At 44.9% G+C, this 21,048-nt stretch overlaps 1 protein-coding gene across 2 annotated transcripts; it reads right to left on the reverse strand.

The window, feature by feature from the left end:
• Window positions 1-12,421: 12,421 nt before the first annotated feature.
• On the reverse strand, window positions 12,422-15,781 carry LOC138667674 (uncharacterized). 2 transcript variants are annotated; one of them, XM_069755801.1, is made up of 4 exons: window positions 14,321-15,781; window positions 13,650-13,776; window positions 13,407-13,516; window positions 12,422-13,101 (listed from the first exon to the last, which is right to left on the reverse strand). In XM_069755801.1, exons 1-3 carry the CDS (start codon window positions 15,138-15,140, stop codon window positions 13,423-13,425), a joined length of 1,041 nt encoding a protein of 346 aa, XP_069611902.1. In that variant the 5' UTR covers window positions 15,141-15,781; the 3' UTR covers window positions 12,422-13,101; window positions 13,407-13,422. The 2 variants fall into 2 exon arrangements, with proteins under 2 accessions (XP_069611902.1, XP_069611901.1); XM_069755800.1 differs by having other exon boundaries at window positions 13,407-13,776.
• Between the last annotated feature and the right edge of the window lie 5,267 nt (window positions 15,782-21,048).

The raw sequence follows: 21,048 nt of genomic DNA on the forward strand, positions 1-21,048 counted from the left end.
AGTAAACTGACAGAGAGCCCAGGAGAGACCATAGAGGTGGTTGCGGAAACAGGTGGAACTCTGATGAGGCAGAGTGTGGGTGGACAAGAGCCCCCGTTTGAAAGTTTAATTAAAGAACTGGTGGTGCGACATGTGCTGGCCAAAAGAGAGCAGGACCATAACATAGAGCTGCTTAAAGAAACTGTTGAACAAGAAAGGGTCCTGAGGCAAGCAATTAAGCACAAAGTGGGTGACCTAGAGAAGGAGGTCGTTGAACTCAGAGGTCACCTATCAGCGTATCAGGCCATGAATAGGGCCATATTGAAAGATATGGATGTGCTCAGAATGGCTCAAGAAAAGCATCAGCAGGAGCTTCTCCAGAGAGAGGAGGAACGTCGCTGCCTGGCAGAGGAGTTGCCAATGCCCATCTTGGCGAAGGCTCAAGCGGAAGAAAAGACTGAGGAAGAGTTCGTGCTAAAAGCGGAACAAGAGAGTCACCCGGTTGTGGCAGATGTCCGTGAAGATGAGACCCCGCTTTTCAAGAGAATAATAGAAGCACCCGAGGACATGCGAGAAGTGTGCGCCAGGAAGGGTGTGCGTGAAGCATTTAGAAAGGCAGTAGAGGCTTGTAGTGTGCACTGGGCGCCTGAGACTCAGCAATTGGTCATACTGTCGACTAGGGAATTCACAGTGAAGCGTGTAGCTGTCCTGAGGGATATGCACCTATACTGCCTCCGTACAAAGGAGAAGATCATTTTGAAGAATGATGAAGCCGTTCGACGTTTGGAGCGTGAAAGGAAAGCTCTTAGTCGGCTGGGCTTAGTGGAAGACAGTAAATATAAACAACTAGTACGTAATTGTCAGAGGGATTATTCATATACAGCTCACAGATATCCACCCTTTATTAAAAATATAAACCTTTATTTAAACCTTAATAAATATTAACAACACACCAACACCACAAGAAAGAAAACAATCGGTTGTTTTCTTTCTTGTGGTGTTGGTGTGTTGTTAATATTTATTAAGGTTTAAATAAAGGTTTATATTTTTAAAGGGAACCTGTCACCTGAATTTGGCGGGACTGGTTTTGGGTCATATGGGCGGAGTTTTCAGGTGTTTGATTCACCCTTTCCTTACCCGCTGGCTGCATGCTGGCTGCAATATTGGATTGAAGTTCATTCTCTGTCCTCCATCGTACATGCCTGCACAAGGCAAGATTGCTTTGCGCAGGCGTGTACTATGGAGGACAGAGAATGAACTTCAATCCAATATTGCAGCCAGCATGCAGCCAGCGGGTAAGGAAAGGGTGAATCAAACACCTGAAAACTCCGCCCATATGACCCAAAACCAGTCCCGCCAAATTCAGGTGACAGAGTCCCTTTAATAAAGGGTGGATATCTGTGAGCTGCTTAGTGGAAGACACAGTCCAAGTACCTAAAGGTCTGGTGGCGAAAGTCATTGGGAAACTTGGGAGAGTGATGCAGGAGATGGTGGATAAATCCGGTCTGAAGAGACTGAGGATACCCGCTGATGAAGAGGTCCAGGTCATGGGTGAAGATGGGATGGTTCCGTTCCTGGTTGTCGGATCCAGAGAGAGTCTTAGGAATATCCGCATGCTCCTGGATTATCGCATGGCATACCTAAGGGAGGTAGAGCAGCTGAGACTTGAGAGACTGCAAGTTAATAAACAGCTGCTAGAGAGGCGAAGAGGTGCTCTAAAGCCTGGAAGTCCTCAAGCTGAAGTTAACAGAGGATATAGACGTAAAGAGAAGAGCTGCTCTCCGAAGAAAGACAATAGGAGAGATCAAGAACCGAGAGAGAACCGAAGGTGGTCAGATGGAAGAGTTAGAAGTAGTGACTCCTCAGTTAGTTCAGGGCTCAGTGACCTAAGCGGGAGATCCTATAGCAGACGAGATGACAAGGGGTCATCGTTATCAAAGGATGTGATGGAAAGGGATGACGAATGCCGACGAAACGGTTCAATAACAGGCTCTGACTTAGAGAGACGGTTTGACTGTCAGGGACGACTGAGAGGGGTCTCTAGTCGGTTTAGGACAAGTGCCAAGCCCCACGGCTTTAGGCAGAGGGGGGAGGTATGTAGCGTGGCTAAAGGGTGTATAATCGACGGGAGGTATGTATCACAGAGAAGGCTTGTCGCTGTGATGTAACCCGGAGTGTTTTCTTTAATACACATAAAGCAATAAGGAATTGTTTGGTATATTTGGGTCCGGGTTACTGGTAGCTATGAGAGATGGGAGGGTCTGGCTACCCATATACCTCACCCTTGGGTAAGGGGCATAACCATGCCTATCTATGTTTGTTTCAGGACCTGTGGTGATGTCATAACCACATGTCTAATCATGTGACGTTACCTCACCAATGGGTGTGGTTTCAGGCTACATAATGGAGGTGTGTAGCACATGGAGTAAGAGTGTTTGGGAGTCTGCAAGAGTGGACAGACTTCCATGTGTCCTGGCTGGACACTGCACAGTGGCCTGTGTGTTGGACGGTTCCAGGTTGGGACAGATGTCCTGAACAGCACACAGAGACCATATTTAGGCTGGAGAGCCTATGTGCTGGACATGGCACAGCCTGTATGCCTACAGGTCTGAGAGAGAGCGGAGCTCTAATATGGACATTGAGGATTCAACTGTCTGAAGTAAGACTGTTTACCTGTTGTTCCTGTTGCTATGTGGTTTATGGAGCAATAAACCTGTGAACTTTTAATGAAACGTGCCTCCAGAGTGTCACCTGCCGCACCTGAGCGAGTACAATCCCTAATATAAATATAAATATATATATATATATATATATATATATATATATATATATAATCTGAGTACGTGTGTGTGTGTGTGTATGTCCGGGATTGGCATCTGCACCGTCGCAGCTACAGCCACAAAATTTTGCACAATCACACGTCTGGACCCCGAGAGCGTCATAGGCTATGTTGTGAGGGGAAATTTTAACCCCGCACGTTCCAATTCACCAAACAATTTTGCCCTATCTACATAATGGGGAAAAAGTGAAAGGAAAAGTGTTGGAGGCAAATTGACAGCTGCCAGATGTGAACAAGGGGGACTTAAAGAGTGAGAGCGATGGCGCCAAAGAGTATATACCGTACAGTTGCTAAGATGGGGCCCCGACATGGGATACTCACCACACACGGGGATATGAACACACACACAAAATGCGCCACACACTGCCACGTGTTTGAACACATATACCACCCTCAGCACACATTTCACCACACATACACCAACCTCGCCACATAAAAGTCAAAACACAAAATTCGCAGCTCAAAACTCGCCACACGCAAAACTCGCCACATGCAAAAGTTGCCTCACACAAAACTTGCACATACTCAAAACGCACCACACATAAAACTCGCCACGTGCAAAACTCGCCATGCGCAAAACTTGCTGCACACAACTTGCTACACTAACCTATCACATGCAACTTGACACACAAAGTTCCTCCACGCATGTCGCCACACAAAACTCATCTCACAAAAGTCGCTACATGCATGTAGCCACATGCAACTCAACACACAACTTGACACATGAAACTCGCCCCAAAAACACACACAAGTCTGGTATTATCCTTCAAAAATAAAAATCTGATTAATAAGCAGACAAACTACAAGAGCAACAAATGTACCATATAGGAAATACGGCAGCTGTCAGTCACATGACCTGTCTATTATGTGTATGTGTGAGCTAATATATACTGCCAGAGGGGAGGGCTTCCTGTTGGCTGGAGATTTATCAGGCTGCCAATTTAGCTTACAAATACTGAAGTAAAAATACTGAGCAAGTAACGTGTGAACGCGGTCTAATACAGGAGGAGATGACATACAGATATATACTATATACAGGAGAGATGACACACATATACTATATACAGGGGAGATGACACACATGTATATACTATATACAGGGGAGATGACATACAGGTACATACTATATACAGGGGAGATGACACACGTATATACTATATACAGCGGAGATGACACACAGGTATATACTATATACAGGAGGAGATGACACACACACACACAAAGGTATATACTATATACAGGAGGAGATGACACACAGGTATATACTATATACAGGGGAGATGACACACAGATATATACTATATACAGGAGGAGACGACACACAGGTATATACTATATACAGGAGAAGATGACATACAGGTACATACTATATACAGGAAGAGATGACACACAGATATATATTATATACAAGAGCAGATGACACACAGGTATATACTATATACAGGAGGATATGACTTACAGGAATATACTATATACAGGAGGAGATGACACACATATATACTATATACAGGAGATGACATACAGGTATATCCTATATAAAAGACGAGATGACACATAGGTATATAGAGGAGGAGATTACATACAGCAGGTATATACTATATACAGGGGAGATGACATACAGGTATATAGTATATACAGAAGAGATGACATACAGGTATATACTATATACAGGAGGAGATGACATACAGGTATATAGTATATACAGAAGAGATGACATACAGGTATATACTATATACAGGAGGAGATGACATACAGCAGGTATATACTATTTACAGGGGAGATGACATACAGGAATATACTATATACAGGAGATGACATACAGGTGTATACTATATATAAGGGAGATGACAAACATGTATATACTGAGAGGTGTGAGGTGAAAATGAGGGGTGTGAGGTGAAAATGAAAAGGTGTGAGTGCAAAATGAGAGGAGTGAGGGAAAATAGTGGAGTGATCAGAAGATGACAGATGTGAGGTCGAAATGACAAGTGAAAGGGGGGAATGAGAGGAGTGAGGGGGGGAAATAAGAGGAGTGAGGGGGAATATGGGAGGTGTAAGGGAGAAAATGAGAGATGTGAGGGGTTAAATGAGAGGCGTGATGTGTTGTGAGTTCTGTTTTTGGGCTCCCTCTGGTGGTTACTGATGGTACTGGGTGACTTGTCTTTCCTGGGTCTCTGGGTTCCACCTGTTCCATCAGGATATGGGAGTTTCCTATTTAACCTGGCTTTGCTGGCATTTCCTCGCCGGTTATCAATGTATCCAGTGTGTCTTGTTACCTCTGCTCCCTGCTCCTAGAACCTTCTGGTCAAGCTAAGTTTGGATTTTCCTGTTTTGGTGTTTTGCTTTATTTGGTTTTTTTAGTCCAGCCTGCAGATATGTGATTCTTTGCTGCTGGTTGCTCTAGTGGACTGAAATTGCTCCTCATGTACCATGAGTTGGCACATGAGTTCAAGTAATTTCAGGATGGTTTTTTGAAGGGTTTTTCGCTGACCGCGCAGTTCACTTTTGTATCCTCTGCTATCTAGCTTTAGCGGGCCTCATTTTGCTGAAACTGTTTTCATACTGCGTATGTGCTTTCCTCTCATTTCACCGTCATTATATGTGGGGGGCTGCTATTTCTGTGGGGTATTTCTCTGGAGGCAAGAGAGGTCTGTGTTTCTTCTAATAGGGGAAGTTAGATCTTCGGCTGGAGCGAGACGTCTAGGATCATCGTAGGCACGTTCCCCGGCTACTTTTATTTGTGTGTTAGGTTCAGGGTCGCGGTCAGCTCAGGTTCCATCGCCCTAGAGCTTGTTTGTATCTGTGCTTGTCCTTTAGTGATCCCCTGCCATTGGGATCATGACAGTATAACCGGCCCACAAAGTGTTAATTGTATTGGCTGAAGTAGGAGGATAAGTAGTCTGAGGAAGTTTTTTTTTTTTTTCTCTTTCCCTCAGTTTGCTGCCTAGCCTTATTGCAGCCTGGCTACTTCCTCCTCCTCTTAATCTTTGAATGGCTCTGATCCCAGCTGTTTATCATGGACGTCCAGAGTTTGGCTTCCAGCCTGAATAATCTTGCCGCTAAGGTTCAAAATATACAGGATTTTGTTGTACATGCTCCTATGTCTGAACCTAGAATTCCTGTCCCAGAGTTTTTTTCTGGAGATAGATCTCGTTTTCTGAATTTTAGGAACAATTGCAAGTTGTTTCTTTCTTTGAAATCTCGCTCCTCTGGAGACCCTGCTCAGCAAGTCAAGATTATTATATCTTTCCTGCGGGGTGACCCTCAGGATTGGGCATTTGCATTGGCACCAGGGGACCCTGCGTTGCTTAATGCGGATGTGTTTTTTCTGGCATTGGGTTTGCTCTATGAGGAACCTAACCAAGAGATTCAGGCTGAAAAAGCTTTGTTGGCCCTCTCTCAGGGGCAAGATGAAGCAGAAATTTATTGTCAAAAATTTCGGAAGTGGTCGGTGCTTACTCAGTGGAATGAGTGCGCCCTGGCTGCAAAGTTCAGAGATGGCCTTTCTGAGGCCATTAAAGATGTTATGGTGGGGTTCCCTGCGCCTACTGGTCTGAATGAGTCTATGACTATGGCTATTCAGATTGATCGGCGTTTACGGGAGTGCAAACCTGTGCATCATTTGGCGGTGTCGTCTGAACCGTCACCTGAGATAATGCAATGTGATAGAATTCAGTCCAGAAGTGAACGGCAAAATTATAGGCGGAAAAAAAGGTTGTGCTTTTATTGTGGTGATTCAGCTCATGTTATATCAGCATGCTCTAAACGCACAAAAAAGGTTGATAAGTCTGTTGCCATTAGTACTTTACAGTCTAAGTTCATTCTGTCTGTGACTCTGATTTGTTCATTATCATCCATTTCCGTCGATGCCTATGTGGATTCAGGCGCTGCCCTGAGTCTTATGGATTGGTCATTTGCCAATCGCTGTGGGTTTAGTCTGGAGCCTCTGGAAGTCCCTATTCCTTTGAAGGGAATTGACTCTACACCTTTGGCTATGAATAAACCTCAGTACTGGACACAAGTGACCATGCGTATGACTCCTGTTCATCAGGAGGTGATTCGCTTCCTGGTACTGTATAATTTGCATGATGTCCTAGTGCTTGGTCTGCCATGGTTACAAACTCATAATCCAGTCCTTGACTGGAAATCGATGTCTGTGTTAAGCTGGGGTTGTCAGGGGGTTCATGATGATGCACCTCCGATTTCTATCGCTTCATCTACTCCTTCTGAGATTCCTGTGTTTTTGTCTGACTATCGGGATGTTTTTGAGGAGCCTAAGCTCAGTTCGCTTCCTCCTCACAGGGATTGCGATTGTGCTATAAATTTAATTCCAGGCAGTAAATTTCCTAAAGGTCGTTTGTTCAATCTGTCAGTGCCAGAGCATACTGCTATGCGGGATTATGTTAAGGAGTCCTTGGAAAAGGGACATATCCGTCCATCTTTGTCCCCTTTGGGAGCAGGTTTTTTTTTTCGTGGCCAAAAAAGATGGTTCCTTGAGGCCTTGTATAGATTATCGTCTTTTGAATAAGATTACCGTAAAATATCAGTATCCTTTGCCATTGTTGACTGATTTGTTTGCTCGCATTAAGGGGGCTAAATGGTTCACTAAGATTGATCTTCGGGGTGCGTATAATCTTATACGAATAAAGCAAGGTGATGAGTGGAAAACCGCATTTAATACGCCTGAGGGCCATTTTGAGTATTTGGTAATGCCTTTCGGACTTTCTAATGCTCCTTCAGTCTTCCAGTCCTTTATGCACGATATTTTCCGTGAATATCTGGATAAATTTATGATTGTGTATTTGGATGATATTTTGTTTTTTTCTGATGACTGGGAGTCTCATGTTCAGCAGGTCAGGAAGGTGTTTCAGGTCCTGCGGGCCAATTCCTTGTTTGTAAAAGGCTCAAAGTGTCTCTTTGGAGTCCAGAAGATTTCTTTCTTGGGGTATATTTTTTCCCCTTCTACTATTGAGATGGATCCCGTCAAGGTTCAGGCTATTTGTGACTGGACGCAGCCTACATCTCTTAAGAGTCTACAGAAGTTCTTGGGCGTTGCTAATTTCTATCGTCGTTTTATAACTAATTTTTCTAGTGTTGTTAAGCCTTTGACGGATTTGACTAAGAAGGGTGCTGATGTTGCTAATTGGTCTCCTGCGGCTGTGGAGGCCTTTCAGGAACTTAAGCGCCGGTTTTCTTCTGCTCCTGTGTTGCGTCAGCCAGATGTTTCGCTCCCTTTTCAGGTTGAGGTTGATGCTTCCGAGATTGGAGCGGGGGCGGTTTTGTCACAGAGAAGCTCCGATGGCTCAGTGATGAAGCCATGCGCGTTTTTTTCTAGAAAGTTTTCGCCGGCTGAGCGGAATTATGATGTTGGTAATCGGGAACTTTTGGCCATGAAGTGGGCATTTGAGGAGTGGCGTCATTGGCTAGAGGGTGCTAGACATCGTGTGGTGGTCTTGACTGATCACAAAAATTTGATTTACCTTGAGTCTGCCAGGCGTCTGAATCCTAGACAGGCTCGTTGGTCACTGTTTTTCTCTCGTTTCAATTTTGTGGTTTCATACCTGCCAGGTTCAAAGAATGTGAAGGCGGATGCTCTTTCTAGGAGTTTTGTGCCTGACTCCCTTGGAAATTCTGAGCCCTCTGGTATCCTTAGGGATGGGGTGATTTTGTCTGCTGTCTCCCCAGACTTGCGACGTGCTTTGCAGGAGTTTCAGGCGGGTAAACCTGATCGTTGTCCGCCTGAGAGACTGTTTGTTCCGGATAATTGGACCAGTAGAGTCATCTCCGAGGTCCATTCTTCTGCGTTGGCAGGTCATCCTAGAATATTTGGTACTAGAGACTTGGTGGCCAGGTCTTTTTGGTGGCCTTCCTTGTCGAGGGATGTGCGTTCTTTTGTGCAGTCTTGTGAGGTTTGTGCTCGGGCTAAGCCTTGCTGTTCTCGGGCCAGTGGATTGTTGTCACCTTTGCCTATCCCGAAGAGGCCTTGGACGCACATTTCCATGGACTTTATTTCGGATCTCCCTGTCTCTCAAAAAATGTCCGTCATCTGGGTTGTGTGTGATCGCTTTTCTAAAATGGTTCATCTGGTACCCTTGCCTAAGTTACCTTCCTCCTCTGAGTTGGTCCCTCTGTTTTTTCAGAACGTGGTTCGTTTGCATGGGATTCCTGAGAACATCGTTTCTGACAGGGGATCCCAGTTTGTGTCTAGATTTTGGCGGACGTTCTGTGCTAAGATGGGCATTGATTTGTCCTTTTCGTCTGCATTCCATCCTCAGACGAATGGCCAGACTGAACGAACTAATCAGACCTTGGAAACTTATTTAAGGTGTTTTGTTTCTGCTGATCAGGATGACTGGGTTACCTTTTTGCCGCTGGCCGAGTTTGCCCTTAATAATCGGGCTAGTTCTGCTACCTTGGTTTCTCCTTTCTTTTGTAATTCGGGGTTTCATCCTCGTTTTTCCTCTGGTCAGGTGGAACCTTCTGATTATCCTGGAGTGGACATGGTGGTGGATAGGTTGCATCGGATTTGGAGTCATGTGGTGGACAATTTGAAGTTGTCCCAGGAGAAGGCTCAGCAGTTTGCTAATCGCCGTCGCCGCGTGGGTCCTCGACTTCTTGTTGGGGACTTGGTGTGGTTGTCTTCTCGTTTTGTTCCTATGAAGGTCTCTTCTCCTAAGTTCAAGCCTCGGCTCATCAGTCCCTATAGGATCTTGGAAATTCTTAACCCTGTGTCGTTTCGTTTGGATCTCCCGGCATCGTTTGCTATTCATAATGTGTTCCATCGGTCGTTGTTGCGGAAGTATGAGGTACCTGTTGTTCCTTCGCTTGAGCCTCCTGCTCCAGTGCTGGTGGAGGGAGAATTGGAGTATGTTGTGGAGAAGATCTTGGATTCTCGTGTTTCCAGACGGAAACTCCAGTATTTGGTCAAGTGGAAGGGTTATGGTCAGGAGGATAATTCTTGGGTGGTTGCCTCGGATGTTCATGCTGATGATTTGGTTCGCGCTTTTCATAGGGCTCATCCTGGTCGCCCTGGTGGTTCTCGTGAGGGTTCGGTGACCCCTCCTCAAGGGGGGGGTACTGTTGTGAGTTCTGTTTTTGGGCTCCCTCTGGTGGTTACTGATGGTACTGGGTGACTTGTCTTTCCTGGGTCTCTGGGTTCCACCTGTTCCATCAGGATATGGGAGTTTCCTATTTAACCTGGCTTTGCTGGCATTTCCTCGCCGGTTATCAATGTATCCAGTGTGTCTTGTTACCTCTGCTCCCTGCTCCTAGAACCTTCTGGTCAAGCTAAGTTTGGATTTTCCTGTTTTGGTGTTTTGCTTTATTTGGTTTTTTAGTCCAGCCTGCAGATATGTGATTCTTTGCTGCTGGTTGCTCTAGTGGACTGAAATTGCTCCTCATGTACCATGAGTTGGCACATGAGTTCAAGTAATTTCAGGATGGTTTTTTGAAGGGTTTTTCGCTGACCGCGCAGTTCACTTTTGTATCCTCTGCTATCTAGCTTTAGCGGGCCTCATTTTGCTGAAACTGTTTTCATACTGCGTATGTGCTTTCCTCTCATTTCACCGTCATTATATGTGGGGGGCTGCTATTTCTGTGGGGTATTTCTCTGGAGGCAAGAGAGGTCTGTGTTTCTTCTAATAGGGGAAGTTAGATCTTCGGCTGGAGCGAGACGTCTAGGATCATCGTAGGCACGTTCCCCGGCTACTTTTATTTGTGTGTTAGGTTCAGGGTCGCGGTCAGCTCAGGTTCCATCGCCCTAGAGCTTGTTTGTATCTGTGCTTGTCCTTTAGTGATCCCCTGCCATTGGGATCATGACAGTGATGGGAAAATAAGAGAAGTGAGGTGCTATAACTAACCACAGATATTTTCTATGCCCAGGCAACGCCGGGCTCTTCAGCTAGTATATATATACAGTACAAACCAAACGTTTGGACACACCGTCTCATTTAAAGATTTAAAGGTGGCTACTTTGAAGAACCTAGAATATAAGACATCATTTCAGTGGTTTCACACTTTTTTGTTAAGTATATAATTTTGCATGTGTTAATTCATAGTTTTGATGCCTTCAGTGTGAATGTACAATTTTCATAGTCATGAAAATACAGAAAAATCTTTAAATTAGAAGGTGTGTCCAAACTTTTGCTCTGTACTGTGCATAAAACCAATTCTTTACCTGCTGTTGATTTGTTCATTCTGCACACTGTGCTAAACGCTTATAGCGGGGTTTCTGTGTAAATCTCTGAAATGCAGAAATTCAAGCTGAACCCCGCTGGAAGATTCCCTTTAAGGAGGTAGATGGAAGTACTGTGGATGCCATAGGACCCGTGACCTCACCTGTGTCCATCTTTTCAGGTGAGCATAAAAGGGCAGTCAACAATAGTTTTGTGCACTTCTGAAAAGGACACCGCTGAAGCCAGATGGAGTCCAGAGTAGCTCTGCTGCCTCATTACAGTGAAAAGATCTGTTGGGGGGTTTCATCTTTCATGTCAGTCAGAGATTTAAATGGAAACCCCAAAGTAAGTGCTCAGTGTCGAGCACCGGATAAACAAAAGAAAAAAAGAGAAAAAGAATGGACTAAAACAGGCCTGCACAACCACGTAGAAAGATAATAACAAGATACGTTTATTAAACACCACAAAAGAAACATAAAAACACTTAAAATACAACAATGTGTAAAACACCCCAATTTACATCAGTGCATATGCAGCAATAAACACAAGGTGTATACCATCAGACTATCTAAAGTATAAGGTTCCACATGCTAGCAAATCTGAAGGCGTCATAAGAAAAAGAAGCCCTACAATATATATGTAATATGATACAATCAAAGGCGTATGGGGTGAAGGCTTCTAAAGGTGTATCTGAGCTCAAGAGTGAGGCACAAGGCACATCAAAATAAAGCACATAGCATGTGGGTAACCAAGTGTAGCCCAAATGGAATATGGTCTGAGTAAATAGATCACAGCTCCTCCATAGGAAACAGACGTCATGACGCCGAATAAATACCTCGCTGGATCTAAGGTAAGATGAAGTGGAGCCAAAAGAGCCAAAAGGCTAAAGTAATGCTGCAAAACCGCATGTCATGAGTGACCAAAGGTAATCAAGAGGGGGTGTAGGAACAGAGCCCCACGCGTATCGCCGCCGCAGCGGCTTCGTCAGGGGAAGTGAGTATGTGGTGCGTAGCTTGCATATAAATAGAGACATCAATGTGGTAACGTACCGGTGTGCCGCTCGGTAGCAGAGGGAGGAGGGGGCAGAGGTGGAGCGCAGCCACGTATGAGAGAGGAGAAGAACGGAGGCCTCCGTGGGACAAGGTCGGCGCATGCGCAGATGCGGCTCCAAGAATGAGCCGCACTGCGCATGCGCCAAGTATACAAAGCCGAATGGGACTAGGCAGTGCGCCGGAGCACATAGAGACAAAAAGTACATGGTGGGCGGAGTGATCGAAACACACCAAGGGAAGGGAAAAGGGATTATAATGGTAGTAAAGACACCAGGCACCCCCCCAGAAGTACAGAGGGGGGGGGGAGGGGAAAAGGGAACTAAGAGGTCAGGGGATAAGGAGCATATGAGACAGATAATATACTGTAGCACCAAAAAACAACAAACAGAGTGATGGAATCCCACGATGGATGCTCCTGGCTTCTGTATTCCTTTTGAGATTTGCCCCAAGTTCAAATAATGAGAAATCCATATAGCGGAGTGCCTTGGACCTAGAAGAAATAAACCTTATAAACAAAAAACATATTACATTTAAAAGGAAAATAATACTAAAGTAAGTCCCGTATAATAAAGAGGACCTCAATTATAGGTCCCGATGGTCCCCGCTATTATACAGTGCATGAAAACGGATCGTTGCTCATGTGAGTGTCAGCTGCCACCCTCCACACATGAAAATAGGCCAAGGGTATTTTTGATGAATATAATTTCACTAATTGTGAGCCCAAGCAGTCCTATTGAAGTTGAAAATGCAATACATAGCAAAAGAAAGTCCCAAATAACCACAGGTCATGCACAGGAGAAGTCCAATGGTCAATTCATGACCACAACGAAAGTGACACAATATGGAGAAGTCCAATCCAGATGTTATTTTCCATATGGAACATGTCCAGTAGAAGTCTCTCTCACTAAAGGATCCATAATAACTTCATCCTTGGTCCACGGTAAACACACGTCCCAGATGACCATCCGCCAGATATAGGAAGGAATATGGTGAAAAGACACCCATAAATTCCAGGTCCTGTAGAGTAAGTACGAGCGGGTCTGGACCTAGTGAACAGCTGAAAATGAAGAACCAAAATAGGTAAAAGGGAAACAAACAATCTTCATACAGCCAAACTGTCTAGAGAAAAATGGACACCAAAGGAGGTGTAAAAACAACCAAAACTCCACAAATAGTTCAATCATCCCAGGAACCCCGTAAAGAGGAGCTCTTCATTCAAGCCCGCAGGGGCTACAGTATGTAGCTGAAAGATCCACCTAGACTCAGTTTGGAGAAGGAGCTTGCGTTTATCCCCCTCTCTCATTGGGGGTGAGTTTTTGCAAGCCCACCAATCTGCCAATGTTTAGACAGAATGTCACTGACCTGTTTCCAATTGTTGTTAAAATCGGTTATAAATCTGGTCTGTGCCTCCTTGTCTTGCCTCTTGGAGGATAAGAGCGACCTCTGATCCTGCGCCTTTGCTCTTTGGTAGGCTGTGGAAATAACACGCTTAGGGTAACCCCTATGTCGAAAGCGGTCCGAAAGTTCACGAGCCTGGATCGTAAAGTCGGTATCGAGGGTACAGTTACGTCTAATGCGTAGAAACTGTCCAGTGGGAACACCCACCTTTGTGTGCCAAGGGTGGAAGCTGGAAAATTCCAAAAGCGCGTTTGTTGCCGTGGGCTTTCTGAAGAGATCAGTCGCCAGATGTTGTTCATGTGGGAATACTCGCAAGTCCAGAAAGGTGGTGTCACTAGCAGAGATGGAGAACATGAGAAAGATGTTAAGAGGTTTAGAATTCAAATAGTCAAAAAACATGACACATTCCTCCTCGGTACCCTTCCAGATAATGAAGACGTCATCTATGAAGCGATACCAGGCGTGGAAGTGGGCAGCGAATGACGGGGAGGAATACACAAATTTCTCCTCCCACCAGCCTAAAAAGATGTTAGCATAGGCTGGTGCGCACTTCGCGCCCATTGCCACGCCCGATCGCTGTAGATAATAGACCCTGTCGAAAAGGAAAAAATTATGATGAAGAACGAAAAACATCAAATCGAGGAGAAACGAATCGTGACCTCTATCCATGGAAGTCTTCTTGTCAAGAAAATACGCTATCGCCTCTACTCCATCCTTATGTCCGATGTTTGAATAGAGTGATTCCACATCACAGGTGACAAGTAGGAAATTGGTGGGAAGTACCACCTGATCACACATCCCAATAAAGTGTGAGGAATCACGAACAAACGAAGGAAGAGATGAGGCGATAGGCTGGAGAAAGAAATCCAGGTACTCACTTGCCTTCTCGCACATGCTGCCAATACTGGACACGATGGGTCTGCCGGGGGGTCTAGTGCTGTCCTTATGAATCTTCGGCAACATATAAAATGTTGCCGTGACCGGATTGGCCACCCAAAGATATTGTTTCTCCTGCGAAGAGATGATATCCCGCTGTAGAGCTCTGCAGAGTAGTTGTTCATATTTTGGAAGAAAGATAGAGGTAGGGTCAGAGGGGAGCTTCTGGTAGTATTGTACATTACTCAGCTGACGTTTGGCCTCGGTTTCATAGAGTTGAGTTGACCACAAGACCACATTACCCCCTTTATTTGCCTCTTTGATGGTGAAGTTCTTATTATTCTGCAAAGCAGTAAGGGCACGTCTTTCCTCTATATTTAGATTGGATGGACCACTTACCCGAATAGGCATAGCCATGATGTCCCTCTTAACCACCTCAAAAAATATCTTAATGGCCGGCACCAGAGAAAAGGAGGGCGTTCTGAGGGATTTATTCCGATGTGGAAACCTCTTTCTGTGTGAGCTTGGTTCATTCTCCTCTAGTAGTTCCAGTAGATCTTGAAAAGTCTGACGTTCATCAATGGGCATAGTCTGTAAAATATCGGGTCTCCTGTGCATGACCTGGAAGGTTAACTTTCTGCAAAACAAATACAAATCTTTAATAAGAGTAAATTTATCCGCAATATGAGTGGGGACAAAGGACAAACCCCTCTGGAGTACGGATAACTCCATAGATGTAAGAACGTGTTCAGAAAGATTTATAACCTGTAATGTTGTAGAATCAGGTGCATGCATCAATGCTTCTTGGTGGGGGGCCTCCATATCCTCTATTTCCGCCTGGTGGGATATTTGTGACGATGGGGAGATGTATAACCTCTGTGTCGCACGAGCCGTTTTGTTACGTATCTTGTGCTTTCCCCCTTGTCTGGTCCGTGATCGACCTCGCTCCCGGCGGAAGATAAAAAAATCGCTGGAACTCTCTTCTCTATATGAGGGAATTGCCGCTGTAGAGGGGGGATCACCCCTATAAGATTTTGGTCGGCGAGCATTACCAAGATGCCTCCATTTGTATGCCTTCCCTTGCTCAAAATCGGCTTTATCCCTCTGGAATTTTTTGCTTTTACGTTGTGTAACCTCAGTCTCATATTTATCGAGAGTGTCCTTCAATTTATTCCTGAATGACAGAACAGAGCCCTCGTCAAAACCAGCTAATTTGGTCTCCAACTCCTTAATTAGGGTTTTAGTTGATGAAAACAGTGTTCTATCATGCTCCAATAGCAGTTTGATCAAGATACTTGAACATCGGGTGAGTCCCTGTTCCCAAGTTTGTCTGAAGGCATCAGAGGGTTCCCAAGCACCGGATAAACGTGATCCTAAATGTTATGTAAAATGTTCCCATTAAAAGCTTCTAGTTAATCGACAAAAAAGTAAGTCCCCACTCAGGTCCATCATCTGTCAATGGAAATATAGGGGGCTTCCACATTACTGGTAATACAAAGGCTCTGAAAAAGCAAAATGGCTCCTCGCCCCCCAAAAGAAATTCAGCAAATTCTGCATTCCCAAATCCAATTGCCCCCCTCCCTTCTGAAGAAAAAGAGAGGGACTGACAGCACTCACACAAACGGGCGCTCGTTCCTTGTCCAGGGAACCAACCTGGATATGTCAAATAGTCCAAAAAGGGATGAACAGCGCTCCAGCCGGGTGTCGTGGTAACAAAAAGGTCTTTATTAATCCATGTAAAAGCGACGTTTCGACCAGTATCCTGGTCTTTTTCAAGCATGTAACACAGTGCAAGGTGTCGGCTTAAATGGTGTGGATACCACACAGGGCACCAATCACCAGTTAGCCACTAATTACATAAATACATACAACAAATAACATCAATCAAATAATATCCCACCCATTAAAATGGATATATACAATATCAGCGGCATGAAAAGCACAGAAAAGAAGAAAAAATCAAAGCAAAAGAGCTTATATCATATCACATTGCTGCAGTGTTTACATATCCTCCAACCAATTAGGCTCCGGCATGCCCGTAACCAGGGCTACAAATGTCCAATAGCTATCCCAATCCTCATATCCAATCCAGGTCCTCTCTATGTTTGGCGCCAAAATTCAGCCAGCCTATCCGAGTTCATCACGCTTCCAGAGAGCCCTAAATAACAAATCAGGCAGCCACTTACAACTTACATAATAGTTACATCACAATCCCGCGTCCTATCCCGGCAAGCCACAGGACCGCAGCAGGCTTAGAAGCGCCCGGATGGCTGTAGCTGCGCGCCATGGCAACAGCCCGCCCATCTCACATGACCGCAGAGCACGGCCCGCCGCGACGCAAAAACTCCCCCCCCCCCACCAGTAAAGGAGAAGCCGCGGGCGCGCGCAGGCGCGATATCGCTGAAGACCGCAGCACCGCTATACTCGATGCAAACCGGCCCAGCGGCACCGCGCATGCCACACCCCCGACTCCCCCCACCCAGGGAGGACGCCAATGCGTCACAGCCAGAACGCCCCAAACCCGACGTCACGGAGCCGGCAAGCTAGATGTCAATGCGCAGGCGCCCACATCGTCACAGGATCTAGGTAGCCATGGCCACAGTGGGTTGTCACGGTAACCTAAAAAACAGAAATAGATTGGGTAAACCAGCTCAAGGCAGTACAGCTCAAATACATAATACAGACAAGCATCCCTACTGGTTATACAAATCTATAGAGTACCACTAATGGGGGACAGCAAAAACGACATTGTATATTCAATCCTAAAGAATAAAAAACATTAAAAAGTGAAAACACCTTAAAAACAAAATACTGATAAAGAAGCCATATTTGGGAGAAGAGAGAACTATTTAGGAATACAAACCTGTAAATTGAAATCTAAATTAAGACCTCCAGGTTGTAAAGTCCCCAAAGAGTAAATCCATCTCATTTCCTTTTCCCTGAGCAATGATAGTCTATCCCCTCCTCTCCTCAAAGCCGGCACACTGTCTATTACTCTAAAGCGTAATTGATTGACCGAATGCTTATTATCCAAAAAGTGTTTGGGGACAGGCAAATCTGTAAGTCCTGTGCGTATCGTGCTTTTATGCTTACTGATTCGCGTCCGAACCTCCATCGTGGTCTCCCCCACGTAGGCTAACCCACACGGACACGTAATCATGTAAATAACAAAGCTCGAAGAGCAAGTATAACGTTCTTTTAAATAAATTTTCTTCCCCGTATGGGGGTGATAGAAAAACTCTCCTTTAAGCATGTTGTTACAGCATGCACAACCCAGGCATGGAAAATTTCCAAGTCTGGGTGTGCTCAGAGTCGTTTGAATTGAGGAACTCTTAAAGGACCCAATATCAGATCTTACTAGACTATCACCCAGATTGCGTCCCCTTCTGTAAGACATCATTGGATAATTGTTAAACGCCGGTATTGATGGTAAACCGCGTTGTAGGCCCAACCAATGTTTTCTCAAAATCCTGTCAATTTGACCACTAGCTGAAGTGTACGTAGATACAAAAGGGATACGTTCCCCAGTCTGCTTAGAAGAACCTGACTCACGAGTAGATTCCCGTGGTAAGTTACGGACCTTATGATTAAATCTGCTCAGCTCCTTCTTGGGATAACCCCTGTTAGAGAATTTAAGACACATCTCATCCAGCCTCCGATCAACCACAGTGTCATCCGACACAATTCTCCGCACCCTCAGGAGTTGGCTCCATGGTAAGGAGTTAACCATTCTCCGAGGATGGTTGCTATCGAAAAGCAACAGGCCATTCCTGTCAGTCTCTTTCACAAAGATGTCTGTCTTTAGTCTATCCCCCTCTTTATACACAAGGGTATCCAAGAACTGGAGCTGAGAAGTAGAGAATGTCAAGGTAAATTGTAATTCCACGTATACTCCATTAAGATATTGATGGAATTCATTAAACTCTGTCTCATTGCCATCCCATATTAGAAAAATATCATCAATGTAACGCCACCAAGCTCTGACGTGGCGCCAGAGGGTAGAACAGTACACGAACCTGTCCTCGAATACCGCCATGTAGATGTTGGCATAAGTGGGGGCCACATTGGACCCCATGGCGGTACCCCTCAACTGCAAAAAGAACTCATCCCCAAAGAGAAAATAATTCCTCCTGAGGATGAGCTCCAACAGTGTGAGGACAAGTCGTGCACTCTCTGGGGCCACGTCAGAGCCGGATAGCGCACATGAAACCGCGTCGAGCCCTTTATCATGCTCGATCGACGTGTATAAAGATACAACGTCGAACGATGCAAGCAGGGTAGTCTCAGACACAGTGATGCCTTCAAGTTTGTTAAGGAAGTCATTGGTGTCACGAATGTAAGATTTAGCAGATGTGGCATACGTGCGCAATACTTTATCCAAAAAAATTGCTGTTTTGTTGAAGAGAGAACCCCTCCCCGACACAATAGGTCTTCCGGGGGGGTTTAGCAAGTCCTTATGAATTTTCGGTAGTATGTAAATAACCGGTATTACCGGTGCATCAACAATCAGATATTCTGACAACTTGTGGTCAATGAGTCCCATGGCTAGGGAGTCACTGACCACAAGTTGTAATTCCTTCTGAAAACGATTAGTGGGATTACTTGGTAGTTTCTCATAGACACACTGGTCTCCCAGTTGCCGCAAAATCTCTGCTTTGTATTTTACACTATCCATCACGACAACCGCCCCACCCTTATCGGCCTGTTTAACGGTTATCAAAGCATTGTCTGCCAAGGCCCTCAAAACCTTCTTCTCAACTGATGTCATATTATGACGGCCCGGAGATTTGAATGTCTTTTTCAATTTATCAACATCTCTCTGTACCAAATCAATATAAGATTCCACAAAATGATCCCTGTTGGGCGGCTGGAAATTACTTTTAGTATACAACCCCAATTCACGCAGGGCAAAGCCCTGTGATGGTATATTCATGTTACACGACATATCATTACATTTATCAGCAAAAAATGCAGATAGTCTCAACCTCCTAAAATAGGCATGTAAATCAACTTCCAACGAAAACCAATCAGGGTTACTGGACGGGCAAAATGACAGACCTTTAGACAATACTTTAAGTTCAATATCAGATAGCTCAACAGAAGAAATATTTACCACCAAGCTCCTATTGTCAATTAACTGTCTTTCGTGTTCCTCATTTTCATCGTGTTCTTCCTCGTTGCTCGCTGTTCTCTGTACATACTCCGATTTTCTGTGCTTCCGGCCGCCTCTGCGGCCCCTCCTCCTGGATCTGCTTTGTCCATTTTTTCTCTCTCTAAAAAAAGCAAACGCCTATCGCCCTCCATGTTGGAATTCTCTGTGGAGTCGGACTCGGCAGAGGTGAAGCCAAAATTTGAATGTTTTCTCACCTGTGGCCTCCTGCGCTTCCTTGGCAACCCGGGTTTACCCCTACCCTTATAGGGGAGATGATTAGGTCCCATGTGCCATGAGAAGACCCGGCCCGCCTTATAGTCCTCCATGTCACGGAACCACTTTACCCGTTTAGTGGATTCAATATCTGCTCGGAATTTCTCCAAATTCGACTCGATTTTATTCAGTAAAGAGCCCCAATCCTGTGCTGTCAGCTGTGACTTGAGTTGTTCTTCCAATTCCATAGTTCCTTTCTTCAGCACCTCCATTTCCTTCTTTATAAATTCAATATTTAATAGCATGATATCAAATGCAAACTTATTGGTAATTGACTCAAACTTAGAGCAAAATTGTTCATTATCTGGCAAGAGGGTGGGCCTCAGATGTGGCCGTAGCCCACGTGGAATCCTCCTTGCTCTGAAATATTCCATCAGAGTCACCACATGGAGTTCCAAGGAGATATATCTCCTCCTATCATTCTCCCACTTCTTTTTAAGCATATCTGCCGTGGGTTTACTCAAAAATGACATATCCGCATTAGAGCCAGAAAGAATCCGTATGGCATCTTCATCAGTATACGAAAAAATCATGGCATTATCTAGGTCACCCACCTCTAGATTAATATTTGCATCCATATTTATGGTTAGGGTGCACATCAGTCCAGGTTCAGTCCATGTAAAGAAAAAGAGAGGGACTGACCGCACTCACACAAACGGGCGCTCGTTCCTTGTCCAGGGAACCAACCTGGATATGTCAAATAGTCCAAAAAGGGATGAACAGCGCTCCAGCCGGGTGTCGTGGTAACAAAAAGGTCTTTATTAATCCATGTAAAAGCGACGTTTCGACCAGTATCCTGGTCTTTTTCAAGCATGTAACACAGTGCAAGGTGTCGGCTTAAATGGTGTGGATACCACACAGGGCACCAATCACCAGTTAGCCACTAATTACATAAATACATACAACAAATAACATCAATCAAATAATATCCCACCCATTAAAATGGATATATACAATATCAGCGGCATGAAAAGCACAGAAAAGAAGAAAAAATCAAAGCAAAAGAGCTTATATCATATCACATTGCTGCAGTGTTTACATATCCTCCAACCAATTAGGCTCCGGCATGCCCGTAACCAGGGCTACAAATGTCCAATAGCTATCCCAATCCTCATATCCAATCCAGGTCCTCTCTATGTTTGGCGCCAAAATTCAGCCAGCCTATCCGAGTTCATCACGCTTCCAGAGAGCCCTAAATAACAAATCAGGCAGCCACTTACAACTTACATAATAGTTACATCACAATCCCGCGTCCTATCCCGGCAAGCCACAGGACCGCAGCAGGCTTAGAAGCGCCCGGATGGC

This window comes from Ranitomeya imitator, chromosome 2, assembly GCF_032444005.1.
Source record: "Ranitomeya imitator isolate aRanImi1 chromosome 2, aRanImi1.pri, whole genome shotgun sequence".
NCBI lineage: Eukaryota > Metazoa > Chordata > Amphibia > Anura > Dendrobatidae > Ranitomeya > Ranitomeya imitator.